The following is a 21,225-nucleotide window of genomic DNA, read 5'->3' as shown; positions in this document are numbered from 1 at the left end:
TGAGCACAGGAATCCCTTGAAAGGTAATCTGGGTGATTCCTACGACCTGGCAGGATTGAGAACCACTATATTAGGTAAAAATAAATAGCTCCATTTCCCAAAGGGTAACTGTCATTACCAACGTACTGTGTTGCCTTTCCAGACATGTTTCTATTAATTATTTGTTTTTTTTTTTTAATAATTTATTTATTTATTTATTTTTTTCCCCCCAAAGCCCCAGCAGATAGTTGTATGTCACAGTTGCACATCCTTCTAGTTGCTGCATGTGGGACGCGGCCTCAGCATGGCCAGAGAAGCAGTGCGTCGGTGCGCGCCCGGGATCCGACCCCAGGCCACCAGCAGCGGAGCGCGCACACCCAACCACCAAGCCACCGGGCCGGCCCTAATTATTTGTTTTTAACATAAACAAGATTAGGCTGTATTTGGGGGGAAAAAACTGTAGTTTCTAAGACTCATGGTGGAATCCTCTTGACTTTGTAAAACATGCCCCCATTAAAGTTTCAGGGTAAGCTTAATGGATTTCTTCATTAAAAGTTCCCCAACTTCCATTCTCTCTAAATTTTTGCTTGTAAAGCCATTAAATTAATATGAAGATTTAGTTTGGTCAGATTTCGATGTTAAAATAAGACAATATGGAGTGAGTAAAGGGACAAGAAAGATAAATTAGTCTTTTTGTCCAAAGACTAATTTGGGGACCTCTTTCACCTTTAATTATTTAGTTGTGTATGGTTCTCAGATAGGTTTTATTTTGCCTTTTTATTTTTAAAGTTGGTAAACTTTGGCACATTTTAAGTGTGTCTGGTCAGGGTTCTTTGTTCAATTTGGGACAAAATAATCTGTGCAGTTCAGCTCCCCAGTAGAAAAAATGGGGCAGAGAATAGCTCTTTACACAAAATACAAATGGTCAACAGACTGAAAAGTTGTGTGTTGTTAGTCATCAGAGAAATTCAAATTTAAAGAAAAATTATTTTGACCCTTCAATTTTTTTCTTTTTTGAAGAAGATTGGCCCTGAGCTAACATCTGTTGCCAATCTCCTTTTTTCTTTCTTTTTTTTTTTTTTTTTTTGCTGAGGAAGACTGGCCCTGGGCTAACATCCGTGCCCATCTTCCTCCACTTTATATGGGACGCCACCACAGCATGGCTTGCTCAGCAGTGCGTAGGTGTGCACCCAGGATCCAAACCGGTGAACCCCGGGCGGCTGCAGCGGAGTGCGTGCACTTAACTGCTTGTGCCACCGGGCTGGCCCCCCCTTTTCTTTTTTTCTCCCCAAAGCCCTAGTACATAGTTGTATATCCTAGTTGTGGGTCCTTCTAGTTCCTCTATGTGGGATGCCGGCTCAGCATGGCTTGATGAGCGGTGAGTAGGTCTGTGCCCAGGATCTGAACCTGTGAACCCTGGGCCACTGGAGCGGAATGCGTGAACTTAACTGCTATGCCACGGGGCTGGCCCCTTGACCCTTCAATTTAACAGTTTATTCAACTCAGTATTATCAAGAATGTAGTGAACTAGACATTCTCTCTTATAGTGTTGTTAGAATATAAATGTTGTATAGTGTTATATAGAATATAAATAAATTGATACAATGGTTCTAGAGAGCAACTTGAGGATGTATAAAAGGCTTTAATGATCATACTTGATCTGCTAATTCCACTTTGAGAATTTGACATAATCATACACGTAGGCCTCTGGATAAAGAGACTCGCAATACTATTATATTAAACTAGCAAAAAATTAGAAGCCACCTAAATGTACAGCAGTAGGGGATTGGTTATATTATGCTGTAAGCATATGGTAGGCAATAGTGCAGCCATTAATCATGCTTTTGAAGACTAGGGATGCATGAAAATACTCATGGAGTAATAGATAGAAGATAGTATATCTTGTATGCCTGTCATTTTGTGGAAGTTGTGTGGCAAATGTATAAAATAAAGAGTAAAAGGAAATTAAACGCTTTATAGGTTCATATTCTGTGGGTACTGGCAAACTTAAGTTATTCTTCTGGATTTCAAAATTGAACATACAATCTTATAATTAGAGGAAAAAAGCAAGAAATTTTTTTTAAAAGGATATAACTCATGCTAATCTAATAGACTCTTAGAGCTCAACTTCTTTTGTCAATTTAATAGCTTCTCAGTTTGTCTCTAGAACATTATAAATATTGTTTTGCTTTTACATCTCGAACATATCTGCTAGGACCTAGGTCAAGCCATTGCTGTATAGAATCTAGCTACATTGTAATAATTTCAGGAGAATAATATCTTCTGTTCTGCCTTCAGATAAAATACTTTCCCTAATACAGTCATGCGCTGTGTAGTGACATTTCGGTCAATGATGTGCCACATATACAATGATGGTCCCATAAGATTAGTACCATATAGGGGCTGGCCTAGTGGCGTAGTGGTTAAGTTCGCGCGCTCTGCTTCTGGTGGCCTGGGGATCGCAGGTTCAGATCCCGGGGGCAGACCAACGCACGCTTGTCAAGCCATGCTGTGGCGGCATCCCATATAAAGTAGAGGAAGATGGGCACAGATCTTAGCCAGGGCCAATCTTCTTTAGCAAAAAGAGGAGATTTGGCATCGGAGGTTAGCTCAGGGCTAGTCTTCCTCACCAAAAAAAAAAAAAGATTAATACCATATAGCTTAGGTGTGTAGTAGGCTATACCACCTAGATTTGTGTTAATATACTCTATGATGTTCACACAATGACGAAATCGCCTAATGACACATTTCTCAGAATATACCCCCGTTGTTAAGCAAAACATGACTGTATAAATAGGCTGTTCCCTTTCCTATCACTTCGTCTGGATGGACTTTTAACAAGACCAGTGGTTAAGCTCTGTAAAAAAGAGATATTATGAACTGAGAATCTGTGTGATTTGAATTGTATTCATCCTGAGGGAGGGACCCTTTAGGCTTAAAAAATATATAAAACAGAAACCACCTTACTATGTGATGTCTTGCCGCAAGCATTAATGCTCTGGCTCAAACCCAGATTTCTGGAGGTCATGGAAGGGCCCATTTACCCTTGTTTAAACACAGTTCTGTTGGGAGGTGGAGAGCAATTGGCCAAGTATATGTGTCATTTCTTAACTGATTCTTTTGCGTTTCTTGCTTTCAGATGGAAAGAACTCAAACGGATCCAAGCGTTATAATCGCAAACGTGAACCTTCCTACCCCAAAAATGAAACTTTTAGCAACCAGTCCCGTCGCTCCAATTCACAGAAAAGCAAAACTTTTAACAAGATGCCTCCTCAAAGGGGCGGCGGCAGCAGCAAACTCTTTAGCTCTTCTTTTAATGGTGGAAGACGAGATGAGGTATGGAATTTTAGAATGTCCTTTCTAGAGCATAAGAAGCATGAAGTCTGATTTTTTTCCCACTAGTTTATCAGTAGTTGGGAGGGAGGGAACAAGAAGTGGAAGAGTAAACACCCAAAGCAGTCTCTGAGTGGTTGAGAATTAACTAGGTTTGGAACTTTGCCTGCTTTCTTCCCTTGAAGGTTTTGAAAATTTCCTTGGAGGAGGAAGACATCATAACCATGGGTTGTGAGAAATGACAGTGAATTTGGGGTACCTTAATTTGTAAAGTCCTTTTATTATCACTCTTGAATTCTAGGTACCCTTTGGAATATTTAGGTAATAAGATGACATTAATTAATTAATCACATTTGCCCTGTAGAGTCTAGCAAAATGTAAAATACTATCTCCTTAGTCCTAGGTACTCTGATTTTAGGAGTTTCTTAGATATCTTCTGTAAGTGCATAAAGCCTTTTCTACAAAGGGAGTTTACTGCAGCATTGTTTGTAGTTGCAAAATTTAGGAAACAACCTAAATGCCATCAAAAAAGGACTGGTTAAATAAATTATCCTGCTGTTTGAATGTTCCATTCTATGTAACCATTATAGAATAAGACATTTAATGGATGTGGTCATGGAAGAATTAATTCATTCACCAAAAATTTACTCCTCACTTACTGTGCACTACATACTATAGGAGTTTGGAATATAGCATTGAGTAGAACATTGTCATACCGGAGCTTACGTTGGGGAGACAGTAAACAAACCATTATATGATAAATTGGATAGTAAGTGCTTATTGAATTAAAAAAAAAGTAAGAGGTAAAGGGATAGAGAGTAACAAGGAGCACAGATTTAGAAGGTGGATAAGGAAAGCTGCTCTGAGGAGGTGAATTTTGAGTAGAGTCCTGAATGAAACAAGGGAGTGCACCATACAGTTTAGAGGAAGAGTGTCTTAACCAGAAGGAATAACAAGTGCAAGGGAGCAGAGGTGGTAATGTTTTTGGTGTGTCTGAGGTAAATCAAGTAGGCTACGATGGTTGGAAGAGACGTAGGAAATGAAGCCAAAGAATGGAAAGAGGAGTCAGATGATGTGGGGCTCTGAAGGACTTTGGCTTTCGTTCAGAGAGATGGGAAGCTATTGGGGGGTTTAAGAAGAGAAGTAACGTAATCTGACTTGGAGTTTTAGAGGAGAGAGTGGAAGGAGGGAGACTAGTTAGGAGGCTATTAAGATATTCCTGGTGAGAGTGGCGGAAGCTTTGAAACAGTGATAGCGATGCGAGATGGTCAGATTTGGGGGACTATTTGAAGGTAGAGCCAACAGGGTTTTTTAATATATTAGATGTGAGGTCTGAGCAGAGAAATGAATGACTGATGTTTTTGGCAGGAGCCTAATTCAGGTACCATTTGCTGAAATGGGAAAGATTTCAAGAGGCCTACAGGGTTTGGGGCAGAGGGAAAGGAGGATTGAGATAAAGAACTTCATTTTGGAAATGTTATATTTGCGTTAGATGCCTGTTAGATTTTTAAGTAGAGATAGGCCATTAGAACTAAGTCTGGAGTTCACGGAGCAGACCCAGGCTAGAGAGCTGTCCGCGTGCAATTAGTGTTTGCCACAATGGAACTAAGTGAGATCGTTAAGGAGTGAGTGTTACAAAAAGGGAATAGATTCAAGGTCTGAGCCCTGAGTCAGGATGCTAAGGAACCAGCAGAAAAGGAGAAAGAGAACTGAAAACCATTTGGAGAAAGTGATCGGTTTTATCCTGTGCAGCTGGTAGGCTGAGTAAGATTAGGACCGAAAGTTGACCATTAGATTTGAAAATGTGAAGGTAGCTTGTTGGCCGTGAGCTGCTTTGGTGGAGTGGTGAGGACAAAAACCAGATTGCCATAGATTTAGAGAGAATGGGAGGATGGGAAGAAGAAACAGCAAGTTTGGAGAGTACTTTGTAGTGGCTTTGCTCTAAAGGGGAGCAGAGAGGTGAGGCAGTAACTTGAGAATGTGAGGTCAAGAGAGATTGTAAGGTTAGAGAAATTACTGCCTATCTCTGCTAATGGGATTGTTGTGGTGAGAGGGAAAACGTGGTGCAGAGGAAAGGGGCAGAATTGTTGGAACAGCAAGAACTCTTGAGGAGTTGGGATCTAGTGCACAAGCGGGGGAAGTTGGCTTAGATAGAAGCTTTGCCAGTTCATCCACGTAACGATGAAGGCGGAATACTTGGCGGAGGGTGTAGGAGTCTTTTCTGATTGTTCTTATTGTCTCAGTGAAATATATAAGGTGAGCTGAGAGAGGAGGTTTGGAAGCCTGAAGAATGATGGAGTTGTCTGGGTGACTGGGGGAATTATGGAGTACCGAAGTGTAAAGGATTGTAGTCTGACTGCCAGGCAGCATAAGGATCTACTGTAGTGAGCCTGGTCAGTGTGGTTGTGTTCTTTATCCGTGTTTAAATGCTCTGGTGCTGGTGTGGAATAGGCAGAGAGTTGGATTAATCAGGGGAAGGTTTTGTCAGGTGAGTGTAGCCGCCAAAGAGAAGGGGGGCAATGGACCATAGGATCTAAGCCAAATAAGGAAAGAAAATTTGGGGGATTGGATCACTGGTTTGGGGATCTTAGTGGAGGTGAAGAATTGTTGGAATCAGGACTAAAGGGAGCAAGCTAGGAAAGGAACGGGTTGCTGGTTGGATGTAGGGTACACAAAATGAAGATGATGGAAGAGGTGCTGCTGTTATCAGCATGGTCTAGATTGTAAAGCAGTGCTGTCCAATAGAAATGAAAGCCACATATGTAATTTTAAATTTTATAATTGCCACATTAAAAAAGTAAACTGGTGAAGTTAATTTTAATATATTTAACCCAGTATAGCTAAAATGCTCTTTCATGATGTAGCATTGTCCAAATTTCAAGTGCTCAGTAGCCACATTTGGCTAGTGGTGGCTGCTGTATTGGACAGCACAGCTCTAGACTCTATGCTCAGAATGGTGGCTGAGGTAGGTTAGAGGGCAAGCCAATTAGAGGAGAGAAGGTCAAGGAACTGAGAGGTCAGTGTGTTGGAAGAATAATCAGGAATTATGATGGGCAGTATTGGAGAGTGACAGTGACAGTGACAACTTGGATAACAAGTTGAAGATAGAAGGCTGAGAATGTAAGGGATTTTGCTGACTGAGCACAAGCTCTTATCTAAGTTTGGGGCATTGAGGTAGAAGACTGATTAGGGGATAGCAGAGCCGTATGGAGATGAGAGTCTAGGGGATGAGACGGAAGGGATGACCTGGAAGTCTTGGGCTTCCTGTGGTGAGTTACATAAACAATGGGGGGATGTTGTCTGCCAAGATCTATTGTTAAGATAAAAGGAAATTGACTGTATGGTATGCCACTGTTTGTGTTTAATCATGAAGGTCGTATGCTATGATTCTATGTGCATAGACTATCTCAGAGGGGATATTGGTTGCGTCTGGAATAGAAGCTATCTTTCGCCATATCCGTTTTTATACTCTTTAGATTCTTTATCACATATGTGCAAGTGCTGGTTACTAATCTCTAAATTTGACTTAGCAGCAGAAGCCTTAAATTTGCATTTCCTTTGACCCAATAATTCCTGCTATATATTCAAGAGAAACAGTTGTAGGTACCCAAACATTTGTGCGAAAAGATCTATCCAAAAGTGTGTTTATCACAGCATTGTTTTGTTACAGTAGAAAAGCTGTGAACAATCTATGTCCTACAGTAGGGCATTATAGTATACCCATATAATGTAATGTTATATAGCCATTTAAAGTGACTATATACTAATATTTAGTCACATGGCAAATGTTTGTTTATGACATTAAATGGAAAGTGGGATTAGAAAATGTACTGGGTGACTTATAGTAGGTATCTGTACCACTTCAATTTGGGAACGTTAAGAGGACTGAAAAAGCCCTACGATTTCTTCCATCTTCTCTGCAGTGGTATTTCTCATATGTCAGTTCTTGCTACTTTCTAAACTGTTTCTGCATCTACTGATTGGGTTTATTTCTGGACACAGAGCTAGTCTGCCTACATGTTCTAATTCTGTCAGTTTTAATTAACAATGAATAGCAGTGTGTGTCTTAGAAAGGAGGTCTCTGGCAGGATCCTGAAGCCTATAGCGCTTAGTAGCTGCCTGCAAGCTGCCTCCAGAGTATAGTTCCACAGACTGACACTGCCAGAAACAAACCAGAGAACAAGTAGCTAACAGGAGTGAAGGTGTGGGAGTCCTATGGGACTGTCAAAAGATTAATCTAAGTAAATCTTTGTGCTTCAAGATGGCTAGAGGAATTCATGCTGGGTTTTGTCATTTAATGGTTAATTACTGCTTAGCAGGGCAGACTACACAGTTTAAGTAATTGTATGTTAAAGGTTCTTTTTCCCCTCCCCACTCCCATCTAGATCTCGGGTAGACTTTTGCATTACCCCTTCCTAGGAAGATTGTTTACTTTAAGGTTATGTTTTATTTAGTTAATATTTTAAGCCATGTAGAAGGAGGGGTTGTGCTGGTTTCTGGTATAAGTCAGTAAGTATCATCCTAATCTAAAATACTCTGATTCATTCTCATTCTTCCTAGGTAGCAGAGGCTCAACGGGCAGAGTTTAGCCCTGCCCAGTTTTCTGGTCCTAAGAAGATCAACCTGAACCACTTGTTGAATTTCACTTTTGAACCCCGTGGCCAGGCGGGTCACTTTGAAGGCAGTGGACATGGCAGCTGGGGAAAAAGGAACAAGTGGGGGCATAAGCCTTTTAACAAGGAACTCTTTTTACAGGCCAAGTGAGTATGGCTCCTCTTAGGAGGAAAGTGAAATTGAGCCTCCAGGCAGTTGTGGTGCTAAGAGGCTTCCTTTAAACTACTATGAGAGAGGGCCGGCCCTGTGGCTTGGTGGTTAAGTGCGCGCGCTGCAATGCTGGTGGCCCGGGTTCGGATCCCGGGTGCGCATCGAGGCACCACTTCTCCGCCCATCCTGAGGCCGAGTCCCACATACAGCAACTAGAAGGATGTGCAGCTATAACATACAGCTATCTACTGGGGCTTTGGAGGGAAAAAATAAAAATAAATAAAATCTTTAAACTACTATGAGAGAGAGGCAGAAAGGGAGTTGATGTGGTTCTTTTTCCATTTTTTTCTCTTTCTTTCTTTTTTTGGGCAAGTGTTGAAAACCTTTTCAAGTTGATGTTCTTGGTACTTAAAAGTATACAATGCTTAGGGGCCGGCCCTGTGGCTTAGCGGATAAGTGTGCGCGCTCCCCTACTGGTGACCTGGGTTCAGCACCCGGGCGCGCACCGACGCACCGCTTGTCCGGCCATGCTGAGGTGGCATCCCCCATGCAGCAACTAGCAGGATGTGCAACTACAACATACAACTATCTTCTGGGGCTTTGGGGAGAAAAAGGGAAAAAAAAAAAAAAAAAAAGGAGGATTGGTAATAGATGTTAGCTCAGGGCCAGTCTTTCTCAGAGAAAAGAGGAGGATTAGCATGGATGTTAGCTCAGGGCTGATCTTCCTCACACACACAAAAAAGAATACAATGCTTAAGTAAATCAATTAATTAATGCTAAAATTAAGTAATGCTTTAGTATCATGATGAGGCAGTAAAAGTGTTGGCTTTGGAATTAGACCTAGATTTGAATCTTGTTTTGGCCTTAGACCTTGAGTAATTTCCCTAACCCCTTTTTTTTTTTTTTTTTGTGAGGAAGATCAGCCCTGAGCTAACATCCATGCCAATCCTCCTCTTTTTGCTGAGGAAGACTAGCCCTGAGCTAACATCTGTGCTGATCTTCCTCTACTTTATGTGGGAGGCTGCCACAGCATGGCCTGACAAGCGGTGCGTCAGTGCGCGCCCGGGGGTTCACCCGGGAGCCGAACCCGGGCTGCCAGCAGCGGAGCGCGGGCACTTAACAGCTATGCCACAGGGCCAGCCCCTCCCTAACCACTTTGAGATTCAGCTTCTCTTTAAAGGAGGAGAAATAACTTAAGGGAGAATTGAATGATAAGTTGGAGTACTTGACATACATTTGCTCAAATACTGATGCCCTTTTGTTTCCTTTTGTGTGGCATTAGTTATAATGGAAAATTTGACCGTGGATCTGGACTAAAGTAGCTGTTAGTTCTTTTTATCAACTGATACTCAAATGATTGAGAACAGTCTTTTCTACTGCCTTGAAGACTAGCTGTGTTCTGGGGTTCTGGGGGTGTGGGAGGAAATCTGGCTTCCTGCTGGTTGATGGAGCCACAGTCTGGGTTAATTTTAGTTCAAGGGAGGCCTGAGGGCAGCTGGGCAGGGTTTGGAAGCAGAAGAAACAGAGTTCATGGGTTTAGACTCCTACCCACTGAGTCTTTGGATTCTCTTCATAGCCGGAGCTCAGAACTGAGGCTGAAGTCCTAGTTCAGTGTTAAATAGATCATGGCTGCTAATGGCCTGCATTTGATTTCTAAGTGAAGAGATGATGAATTTCTGCTGAGGACTTGGTGGATTCTCACAGTCTGCCTTTTCCCTATCTTCCTCTCTATTTCTAGCTGCCAGTTTGTGGTGTCTGAAGACCAAGACTACACAGCTCATTTTGCTGATCCTGATACCTTAGTTAACTGGGACTTTGTGGAACAAGTGGTGAGTAGCTCAGCTAAGCTTATAAGCTGTTAGCAAGAGAGAAAACTAAGGAAAAGGGCCGTGGTGACAAAGCAGCTATTGGCTGTGTTCACTGCTGATACCCTTTTCTACATGGCCTCACTGTAGACGTTTCCCAGGGATCAGCCCTGGAGTTCATTTTGTGCTCTCTAATTGGCATTGGCCTGCAAGATTGGGGAGTTGGAGGGCTCTGATCTGAAGGTATAAAAGCAGTCCTATCTACTACCTCCTCTCTCCTGGAAAGTAGTAACCAGGGGAATAGGGGAATGTGTGAGGGACTCTGGTTACGATCCTGACCCAGAGTGGGCTCGTTACCTGGACACTGCTTCATTGGTAGCCTTTTATAGTCATCAGTATCAAATCAGGCCTCATCCTTGTGGCAAGTGAATGAGCTGCACTGCTGCGCTTCTGTCCAAGCCACTGCTGCTTTTTTTTTTCTGCTCGAGTTATGAGCTGTGGGTATCCGCTTACTGCTCCTGGGTTATATGATTTCAAATGATAGGCCCAAAAGCCTGGACTCCTGTTACTGTGAAAATTCCTAAAATTGTCTGAGAATGACATAGAAAGCCTGTGAAACTTAAGTTTTATATGCATTGCTTTTAAAAAAAAGAGAGACATGTAGGGGCTGGCCCGGTGGTGCAAGCGGTTAAGTGCACGCGCTCTGCTGCGGTGGCCCGGGGTTCGCCAGTTCTGATCCCGGGCGCGCACTGCTGCACTGCTTAGCAAGCCATGCTGTGGCGGTGTCCCATATAAAGTGGAGGAAGATGGGCACGGATGTTAGCCCAGGGCCAGTCTTGCTCAGCCAAAAAAAAAAAAAAGAGGAGGATTGGCAGATGTTAGCACAGGGCTGATCTCCTCACAAAGAAAACAAAAAAAAAAAAGACATGTATAAAGTCTAAATGACTCCTTCTTTGGAAATTACTGGTACGTTACTTCTAGACCCTTTTTATGCTTTTATGTATGTACGTCTACATTTAAATCTTTTTTTGTAAATGGGGGCATATAGTGATTTCTGTCATTTTTTTTCTTTGATGTAGAACCCCCCAAACCTGTTATGTAGTTGTTTTATTATACTAAACTGTTATTACAGTTTCCTTAATGATTTGCTTCAGGTGTTATCCTACATATACCTGCATTGTTGAATAATTTTATGCAGATGTGTTGAGTAGAGATGTACAGAGTTGGGGATGGGAGAGGAGAGGGTTTACCTTTAACAATCTCTTGTCAATTCTGAAAGCTGTGTAACTGGTGGTGGCATTTTGTTTCAGCGCATTTGCAGCCATGAAGTGCCATCTTGTCCAATATGCCTATATCCACCTACTGCAGCCAAGATCACCCGTTGCGGACACATCTTCTGCTGGGCATGCATCTTGCACTATCTTTCACTGAGTGAGAAGACCTGGAGTAAATGTCCCATCTGTTACAGTTCTGTGCATAAGAAGGATCTCAAGAGGTGAGATTGAGACATTGAGACATTTACTAGCTTAGACCCCCCAGTATGTTATCTCCTTGTCTTGTTACATCTCGGTGTCCATGTTACAGTGTTGTTGCCACAGAGTCACGTCAGTATGTTGTTGGTGATACCATTACGATGCAGCTGATGAAGAGGGAGAAAGGGGTGTTGGTGGCCTTGCCCAAATCCAAATGGATGAATGTAGACCATCCTATTCGTCTAGGAGGTAAGTTCCATTAATTTTGGGGGCAAATAATCCTGGGTACACCCTTTAAGGCTACTGAACATATCTTTCTAGTGTCAGAAATTTAGCCTTTGGGCAAGCCAGTTCTAGCATTTCAAAATTAGTCATAGGATTCCTGTAGGTTAGGGCAGAGTTTGCAGAGATTGGTTTAACTCTTGGTTTCAAGTTTAGTTTAGTTATAAATCTTAATTTTTCATATTATAAGGCTTTGTTGAATGGTGTCTGGCACTGTGTTGGTCTTGGAGATTCTACAGTCAGCCAGTCTTGGCACCTTAGTAGTCTAATAGAAGAGACAGGCTGGCAGCTAAGCATTAGGGTATAGTGTGTGGTAAGTGCTTATGGTGGGGAAAGGGCAAGGGGTTTCCTTCCCTATATTTCATGCAGAAATGAGCATTGGATTAAAATGGCATTTCAGTCTCTATGGAAAAGAGATTTCTCAGTGGTATTGAAATAATCAAGTCTTCTTATGGGAAAAAATAAAATTAGATCCTCATTTCATACCATTCATAAAAATCAATTCCAGACGGATTGAAGAACTAAATGTAAAAAATCTAAAACTTTTAAACTTTTAAAAGAGAACATAGGACAGAATCTTTATAAATCCTCAAGTATGGGTGGGTTTTTGAACAGGCTGAAAACATAGATATTATAAAAGAAAAGACTGATAAATTTGATTTACCAAGAATGAAATCTGACAAGATTCCTCAGTCAACAGGTGATAAATAAACTAGGGGAAGATTTACACATTTAAAACTAAAAATTAAAATTTAGAACATACAGGTGTTCTGTAAATTAGATTAACAACCTAGTAGAAGGAGGGGGCTAAACATGTAACAAAGCACTTCCAAGAAGAAGAAATCAAAATAACCTCCAAGTATCTACAGAGATTTAACTTTGCCAAGAATTATGCAACTCAAAATGCCTGTCAGATTGATGCAAAAAAAAAAAAATTGGTAACACTGGGTTTTGGCAGGGGTTGGGGAAATGGGTACTCTTGTTCTTGTTGGGAATGTAAATCAATACACCCTGTGGGGGGGGGACAAATTTGGTAGTACTTACAATATTTACAACCTTTGGTCCAACATTTATGCTTAAATAGCATAAAGAAATCATTTGTATCAAGGAGCATGTATAAGAGTTTTCTGTTACAATGTAATAGAAATTGGCAATAACCTAGATGTTCCATAAGGAACTTATTAGAGTATTTCATACTGTGGAACACTATACAGAAGGTAAAAATGGGATAGATCTTTGTATGAACATTTTGAAAGATTTTAAGACACATTGAATGAAAAATAAACTGTAAAATAAAATTTACAGTTACCATTTATGGAAAAGCTTTTATTTCTATAAACGTAGGTATATAAATGTATAGAAAAAGATTTGAAGGATATATATTCAAATTTGTAAATAGTTATCTCTGGGATCGTACTAGGATGAGAGTGTGGGAAAACATAGGGCATTTCAAGGGGTCTCAAACGATAACACTGTTTAAAACTTTTTGAAAAGTGCAGAAAATAGAGGGGAAGAGAATTAAAGGAAATAAATCATCCACAATCCTTCTACCCAGAGGTACCCCAAAATGTTAAATATTATACATAAAAATGTATATTTGCATGTATATTTTTGTGAGATTGGGGTAGAGTTTTCTAGTGTGACATCTGCTTTTTTCCCCATGTAACGTGGGTACTTCTCCATGTCACTACATCTTCCCTTCTTAGAAAACCTTTTTTTTTTTTGGTGAGGAAGATTAGCCCTGAGCTAACATCCGATGCCAATCCTCCTCTTTTTGCTGGCCCTGGGCTAACATCCCTGCCCATCTTCCTCTACTTTATATGGGACGCTGCCACAGCATGGCTTGACAAGCGGCGTGTTGGTGCGCGCCTGGGATCTGAACCCACGAACCCCGGGCCACCACAGCGGAGCACGCACACTTAACTGCTGCACCACTGGACCGGCCCCTTAGAAAACCATTTTTTAATGTCTGCAAAAGTCTCTTTAATGAATATACCATCATGTCATTAACCATTTCTTTATCCTCAGACTTATGGTTGGTTGCAGCTTTTCTGATATTACAGACAGTGCTGTAACTAATGAACATTCGCTAAATTTTTGGCTGCATCTTTAGTTTTCTTAGGATAGATTCCTTGTATTATGGGGTCAGAGTTATAAACCTTAAGGTCATTGCTAAATCATTTTCTAGGAAATTATGCTAAATTACTCCATCTTCACCTTAGAAAAAAAGCTGTGTGTGAAAGTTCCTGTGTAGCCTCACCATCGTGAGCTTTGAGTGTTGTGTTTTTGTGATCTTGCTGGCTTTCTTGCAGATGAACAGCACAGCCAGTACTCCAAGTTGCTGCTGGCCTCTAAGGAGCAGGTGCTGCACCGGGTAGTTCAGGAGGAGAAAGTAGCCCTCGAGCAGCAGCTGGCAGAGGAGAAGCACACTCCCGAGTCCTGCTTTATTGAGGCAGCTATCCAGGAGCTCAAGGTGAGATGATGCCCTGGAAATGGGATGAGATGGTGGGGATAAGTTACTTCAGCCCCACATTTAAGATAACAAGCAGGAAATGGCTAAAAAAGTTGATTTTGCTCTGGGCTTTGGTGACGGGAGGTAAGGGCCGACCTAGTAGTTCTTAAAGCGCTCCTTGGAGTTGAAAGGAGCAAGTCAAAATGATATAACTAATAGTGACACTGGAGTTTCTTAGGTTAGGGGTGTTCTTGGTTAGGCAAGGTAGGTTTTTTTCTTTTCTGAGAAAACACTTGGATTTATTTTTAGAGATGTTTAATTTGAGGGACATTGTGGAGAAAGTATTATGGCTTGCCCGGCAGGCCCTAGCAATACCTGCTGAGGATCTTGGAGCAGCAAGAATTACCCAAATACAGAATTCTCTGTGTCCCGTATCCTCTGCAACAGGGATTCACAAGCTTTAACAAGCATCAGAAGCACTGGTTGTTGGGCTCCACCCTGAGAGATTGATTCAGTAGCTCTGGGCTCAGTAGGCTCAATAATTTGCATTATAACAAGTTCCAGGGTAATTCTGATGCTGCTCATCCCCAGACCACATTTTGAGAATCACTGATCTACATCAGAACAGTGAAAGCCCTCATTTATTGAGTGATTGGCATGTGACAGGCCCTGTGCTAAGGTACTATACTTAGACTTACCTCACTCAAGCTTCGTATTCTGGTGTGGTGGATAACAGCTGTCCTCTTTCAAGGAGGAGGAAGTGGGATCGTGGGTTAGGTAATTTGCTTGAGGACACATAACTAATAAGAGGTGAAGCTGGTATTTGAATTCCTATCTCTCTGACTCCTAAGTCCTCCTTGGGCAGGGTCCTGTCTGTTTAACTTTTATTTTCTTTCTGCAGTGCAGAGCATTTGTTAAATGCATTTCAGGTAGAAGAAAAGCTACGTAGAAGTAGAGCTGTCTAGGTTGAGGGGGCGTGGTTGGCCAAACCCTTGCCTCCTGCCGTGGGGCTCTCTCTAGGCATACTTTGTGAAAACTAGAAGACTAGTTTTGTGTTCTTGGATTTCTGTTCAGGAAGCTTTTGTGTAGAGTTGTCACTGTCAGAGATTCTAAACTGAATACTATTCCATTTGAGTACTAGATGCTTTTTGCTTCCTGTTTCCCTTGAAGATTGAGGATTTTAAGTACTTAAACCCTTCCCATTGGATCTTGTTGCCTTTTAACTTTTGCTCCTATTGAGAGAGGCCATTGTATGCCCTTGCCAAAACTAAGCGTGTTTCTGGAAACCTAATTTTCTATGGTCTTCTCTCTGGTGGTCTAGACTCGGGAAGAGGCTCTGTCAGGATTTGCTGAAAGCAAAGGGGAGGTGACTGGTGTCGTGTCTGCTTTGGAACAACTGGTGCTGATGGCTCCCTTGGCAAAGGAGTCTGTTTTTCAACCCAGGAAGGTTAGTGTGCCCCTGTTACAGACTAAATGGCTGCGGTTCCTCAAATGCTGCTATTGAGCTCATAGGCTCTGTTGTGAGATCTGAACCTTGTTGGGAGAAGAAGGAACTATGAGTATATCCTGTGTGCTTATTAGTTCTTTCCCCGGGGGTGTTAAATCAGTGAATGTGATGGCTAAGATAAACATCCAGAGAACTTGGTTCCTGTGCCTACCTTTGCCATGTGTACTTTCAGTTGACCTGGAATTTGTCCCGACAGGATGTGCTAGAGTATCTATCTGCTTTTGATGAAGAAACCACCGAAGTTTGCTCTCTGGGCTCTCCTTCTCGTCCTCTTGCTCTCCCTCTGGTAAAGGAAGAGGAAGCGGTGTCTGAACTGGAACCTGAGGAGTTGTCAGAGGCCTGTGATGACTCAGAGTTAGCAGATGACAATCTTGGAGAGGGGACCATTTGTACTGATTCCAGCCAGCAGGAACTCATGACGAAGCCAGGCTTCACACACCTGAATAGCTCTCCTTGTTACTACTTTTACCAAGGTGAGGGTTCTTGAGGAGGAGGGCTGGGTTGCCACGGAGATGTTTCAGAGAGATGACCTGGCTCTCTAGGCAGAAGAAGGTATTGGCATTAGATTCTGGGAGCTTGGATCTGTTGTGCCTTTCGACTTGGGGAGGGAGAGGCAGGCCTAGCTATAAGGAGGGCCCTGTCTTGAGGACTGGCCGAGACTGTTGTGTGATAGAGCCACTTGTCTTCAGCGGAGGACGGGCAGTACATGTTCCTGCACCCTGTGAACGTGCGCTGCCTGGTGCGGGAGTACGGCAGCCTGGAGCAGAGCCCTGAGAAGATCTCGGCAACAGTGGTGGAGATCGCTGGGTACTCCATGTCTGAGGTAAGGGCCTTCCTTTAGAGGTGGAGGGTCGGGGAGCAGCATTAGCCTAATCTCTTTGAGGTGGGCTTAGCCAACCCAAGTTCACAAACCTTCTAAACCTTTAGTTTTTGTATATTTAAGTCTATTTTTGTCAGTGATGGTGCCTGTGAATTTTTTAAAAGTTAAGTGGTACACTCTTCCCATGCTGGGGTTCTAAGTCAGTCACCCCTGCTCTCTGCTTTGCAGGTTCATTTATTGTGGTTTGGGAATATAGATGTCTCCTATTTTCGTTCAAGATGAGTTTATTTCTGTTTCTCTTTCTCCTTATTGCTTGAGAGAACTGTCCAAGAAAATGAAAAGTCTGGGGCCAGCCCTGTGGCGTTGTGGTTAAGTTTGGCGCGCTTGGCTTTGGTGGCCCAGGTTCACGGGTTCGGATCCCGATGCGGACGTACACCACTTGTCAGCCATGCTGTGGCGGTGACTCACATACAAAATAGAGGAAGATTGGCACAGCTGTTAGCTCAGGGCTTATCTTCCTCAAGCAAAAAAAAAAAAAAAACACGAAAAAGTCTTTGGAGGCTTTCAGCTAGCTGATGCAAGCTTCAGATGCATTTTTGGCTTAGCAGATACCTATGAATTATTGTCTGATAATTTACATATGTGAATTTTTTCCCTTTTACAGTTTTCCCTGTATTGATCATAAATATGTTATGAGCCTCAAATTTAGAGACTCTTCGAGTACTATACACTTTCCATCAAACACAGAAAAATAGAAAAGAAAATTAAACTTAAATTGATGGGCTTCATTTTTTACTTTTAGGCCAAGCTTCATTCAGTAGGGAAATCTGCCTAATCAGTTATCATTAATCCTGTCAGTGGTTCCCAGATGTTTTGCCAACAGATAACTGTTTTTATCTTCCCTGTTCTCCCCCCTCAATCGTGGACCCCAGAAAATCAAAACAACTGATCAGCTTTAGATTATTTATTATAAGATTGGATTCATTCATTTGCAGCACAAACCAAAAACTGCTTTTGTTTGCTTATTCTACCTTATTGTGGGTCAATTGACAGTTTCTGTTTGGCTTTTCAAAATGGTGCTAACGTGAGCACTACTCTGAGCCCCGGGGCCATCTGTGAGGGTGTGTACACAGTTGGATATGGGGGTGGGAATCTCTGCTCTCAGAGTTAGGCCTGGTCTTAGTTGAGTGTTGCTCCCTTTTCCGCTGTAGGATGTTCGACAGCGTCACAGATATCTCTCTCACTTGCCGCTCACCTGTGAGTTCAGCATCTGTGAACTGGCCCTGCAGCCTCCTGTTGTCTCTAAGGAAACCCTAGAGATATTCTCAGGTGAGAATGCCTCTACTTTGCTTCTCTTTATAGTGGGGTTCAGGGATTCTTATGGCTAGAAACCCAGTGTGGGAGGAATTAAGGAGCTGTGTTATGAGTCTCAGTACCTTCTGATAGACTCCATCTGTTCATCCAGTCCAGCTGGGCCCATTCGTGTGGCCTTAGCTGCTAGTCAACTGGGGGGAGTTAATGGCAGGTTGTCCTGGGTCTGCCTCCTCACAACCTGATCACCCCACAGATGACATTGAGAAGAGGAAGCGTCAGCGCCAGAAGAAGGCTCGGGAGGAACGCCGCCGAGAGCGCAGAATTGAAATGGAGGAGAACAAGAGACAGGGCAAATGTAAGTTCAAGAACTCTCATTTTTGACTAGTACAGCTGTGCATCATGGTAGAGAGGCTCAGTGCCTGGGCCAAGGAGCCAGACTGCTTGGGTTCCTGTCTCAGCTCTGCCTCTTGTTTTCTTCAACTCTTAAATGTGAATCATGGGGCTGGCCCGTGGCGTAGCGGTTAAGTGCTCGCGCTCCACTGCTGGCAGCCCGGGTTTGGATCCCGGGTGCGCACCAACGCACCGCTTGTCAGGCCATGCTGTGGCAGCGTCCCACATAAAGTGGAGGAAGATCATCACGGATGTTAGCTCAAGGCCAGTCTTCCTCAGCAAAAAGAGGAGGATTGGCGTGGATGTTAGCTCAGGGCTAATCTTCCTGACAAAAAAAACAAAAAAAGTGAATCGTAATAAGTGTACCTCCTTCATAGGCTTACTTGAGAATTAAATGAGTTAATGCGGGTCATAGTAGGGAGTAAGATTAAATTCATCCTTGGCATAGTGGGTGAGAAAACTTGTTCTAGGAAAAGGAATTGGAGATCTGCTGAGTGCTAGGGATAATTTCCCACATGCTCTCTGGATGGATCATCTACCTCACCTTTGACTCTCTATTAAAGGGACATCTATACACAGCAAGTCTGCCGAGCGGGTCTGATATAGTAGAAACCTTGACGAACTGGTAAATATATGCAGGAAGTTAGATTTAAGAGCTTTTTCATACCACTAGGTACAGAGTTTTTTGGTCTGGTTCTCCAAAATAAGCTTCATTGAACCCAAGAGATTGGTGTGACATGAGGGCCTAGTTACCCTCCAGAAAAAGGGAATTGAGTCCTTGGCTAGGAAGGACTTACTCCTTAAATATTCAAACACAGGTATATAGAACAGTATAATTTACCCCCGTGTTTTTTGTTTTGTTTTGTTTTGTTTTTTGAGGAAGATCAGCCCTGAGCTAACATCCATGCTAATCCTGCTCTTTTTGCTGAGGAAGACCGGCTCTGAGCTAACATCTATTGCCAATCCTCCTCCTTTTTTTTCCCCAAAGCCCCAGTGGATAGTTGTATGTCATAGTTGCACAGCTTTCTAGTTGCTGTATGTGGGACGCGGCCTCAGCATGGCCCGAGAAGCGGTGCGTCGGTGCGCGTCCGGGATCCCAACCCAGGCCGCCAGTAGCGGAGCGCGTGCACTTAACCGCCAAGCCACGGGGCCGGCCCCATACCCCCGTGTTTATCACCCAGCTTCAATTACGCGTTGTTAGAGCAAGGCTTTTATATTAAAACAAAGACATAAAGTGACGGTTATTATAAATTTGGGTTTTAAAACTTCTGTCTACATCCTTCAAACCCCAGGGGATTCCTATTTGCTGTCCTCAACCATTGGTAAAAATTTGAGGAATTCTGTAAGTGGGCCTACCATTCTCATCTTTCCTTTGCAGATCCTGAAGTCCACATTCCCCTAGAGAATCTACAGCAGTTTCCTGCCTTCAATTCCTATGCCTGCTCCTCCAATTCTGCTTTGGGTCCCACCAGCACTGAGGGCCATGGGGCCCTCTCCGTTTCTTCTCTTAGCAGAAGCCCGGGGTCCCAAGCAGGTAAATAGAGTTGGGATTTAAAGAATGAAGTCGGCACCAACCACAGACCTAAGAAAACCCCTAGTGTCTGAATTTACATCTCTCCTACTCGGCAAGGTGGGGTCTTTCGATGACTAATCTTACTTTGGGTAGTTAATATATGCCTGAGGTACATTAAATTCTTGCCATTTGGTTCACCTTTCCCATTGGCTGTATTGACTACTTTATGCCCTGTTAGCTCCTAAAAACCTCAAGGCAGCTCATGTGGCAGGATGATTAAACCTAGATTTTTCCCTGCAACCCAGCTGTTTTTTTTTTTTTTAATATTAATGGAATACTGTCTCTGTTTTCTTTTTTTTTTTTTTTTAAAGATTTTATTTATTTATTTTCTTTCCCCCCAAAGCCCCAGTAGATAGTTGTATGTCATAGCTGCACATCCTTCTAGTTGCTGTACGTGGGACTCGGCCTCAGCATGGCCGGAGAAGCCGCGCCTCGGTGCGCACCCGGGATCCGAACCCGGGCCACCAGCAGCAGAGCGCAAGCACTTAACCGCCAAGCCACGGGGCCGGCCCGCAGCTGTTTTATTTCTAGTTTTTACCTTTGAGATACTCCCCGTGTATGCTTAAGCATCTTTGTATGTGTCTCCTTATTATAGCATTATTTATAATAGCAGGACAAAAAAAAGACAAACAGCCTGCAGAGTCTATTGGTAGGAAAATGGCTAAATTATAGCATTTATATTATAAAATACTTTATACCTATTGAAGAAAAAAATAGCTCTCTTCATGAACTAATGGGTACACCTTTAAGATAAATGAAAGTTGTAGAATGAGACAAAATATGATACCACTTGTGGGTTAAAAAAACATAAAACGTTTCATTATGGGTTTATATATCTAAATGGATAGAAAAATATTGGGATGATTATGTTGCAAACTGGTAACAGTGTTCTACTCTAAGGAGTGAGATTAAGATTGAGAGGTTGTTCAGAGAGGTCTTTAACCTTTTTAAAATATTTTTTTCTTATATAGAGAGAATATTAATGTTATGAAATGAATACTTAAAGAGTTCCTGTAATTTCAGAGAGCTGTCTTTTCTGATCTCATCCACCTGGCAGATAGTTTTTGACACTTAAAATTTATTTCTCTGTCAGGCATTTTAAGCAAAATGTCCAAGATCAGAATATTTAAAACTCTTGGTGACCCTTGTGATCATATGCTTATCACTTTGCATATTAGGAGCCTGAGGCTGAGGCAGGGACTGGGACTAGAACCTGGATCTTGAGGGCTGCGAGACCTATATGCTCTTCAGTTTAACTAAGAAGAGGGCTGCTGTACAAAGGAGTATAGGCAGAACACTGACTACGTTATCTGTGATATAAAGATTGTGTTTTCACATACTAGCTTTTCTGAAGGCATATGGGCTTTAACGTGTTTCGCTAAGAGCACTTGGATGGTCCTAGAAATAAAGTACTAAACTCTAAACAGCGCTGGCTGACTATGGAAGGGCCTGCTACTGGGAGAGTGAATAGGCCTCCCTCCCAGCAGTGATCAGGGCAGTAGGTAGACCGATGTGTGGGAAATGTTCAACTCTA

General features: G+C 42.5%; 1 protein-coding gene across 1 annotated transcript in view; it reads left to right on the top strand.

Moving 5' to 3' along the window:
- RNF10 (ring finger protein 10) overlaps positions 1–21,225 on the top strand; it is a 33,187-nt gene that overhangs the window by 7,043 nt on the left and 4,919 nt on the right. Inside the window, exons 2-13 of the mRNA XM_014787062.2 lie at positions 3,119–3,315; positions 7,873–8,072; positions 9,815–9,905; positions 11,192–11,376; positions 11,466–11,602; positions 13,948–14,108; positions 15,409–15,534; positions 15,791–16,067; positions 16,284–16,417; positions 17,626–17,743; positions 17,982–18,083; positions 19,497–19,652. Coding sequence (XP_014642548.1) covers positions 3,119–3,315; positions 7,873–8,072; positions 9,815–9,905; positions 11,192–11,376; positions 11,466–11,602; positions 13,948–14,108; positions 15,409–15,534; positions 15,791–16,067; positions 16,284–16,417; positions 17,626–17,743; positions 17,982–18,083; positions 19,497–19,652 — 1,884 coding nt within the window. The remainder of the gene's footprint in view (positions 1–3,118; positions 3,316–7,872; positions 8,073–9,814; positions 9,906–11,191; positions 11,377–11,465; positions 11,603–13,947; positions 14,109–15,408; positions 15,535–15,790; positions 16,068–16,283; positions 16,418–17,625; positions 17,744–17,981; positions 18,084–19,496; positions 19,653–21,225) is intronic.

This window comes from Ceratotherium simum, chromosome 35 (genome assembly GCF_057802395.1).
Source record: "Ceratotherium simum simum isolate JZ-2026a chromosome 35, ASM5780239v1, whole genome shotgun sequence".
NCBI lineage: Eukaryota > Metazoa > Chordata > Mammalia > Perissodactyla > Rhinocerotidae > Ceratotherium > Ceratotherium simum.
Note: the sequence above shows the minus strand (reverse complement) of the source record. Positions and strands in the feature narration are given on the sequence as shown.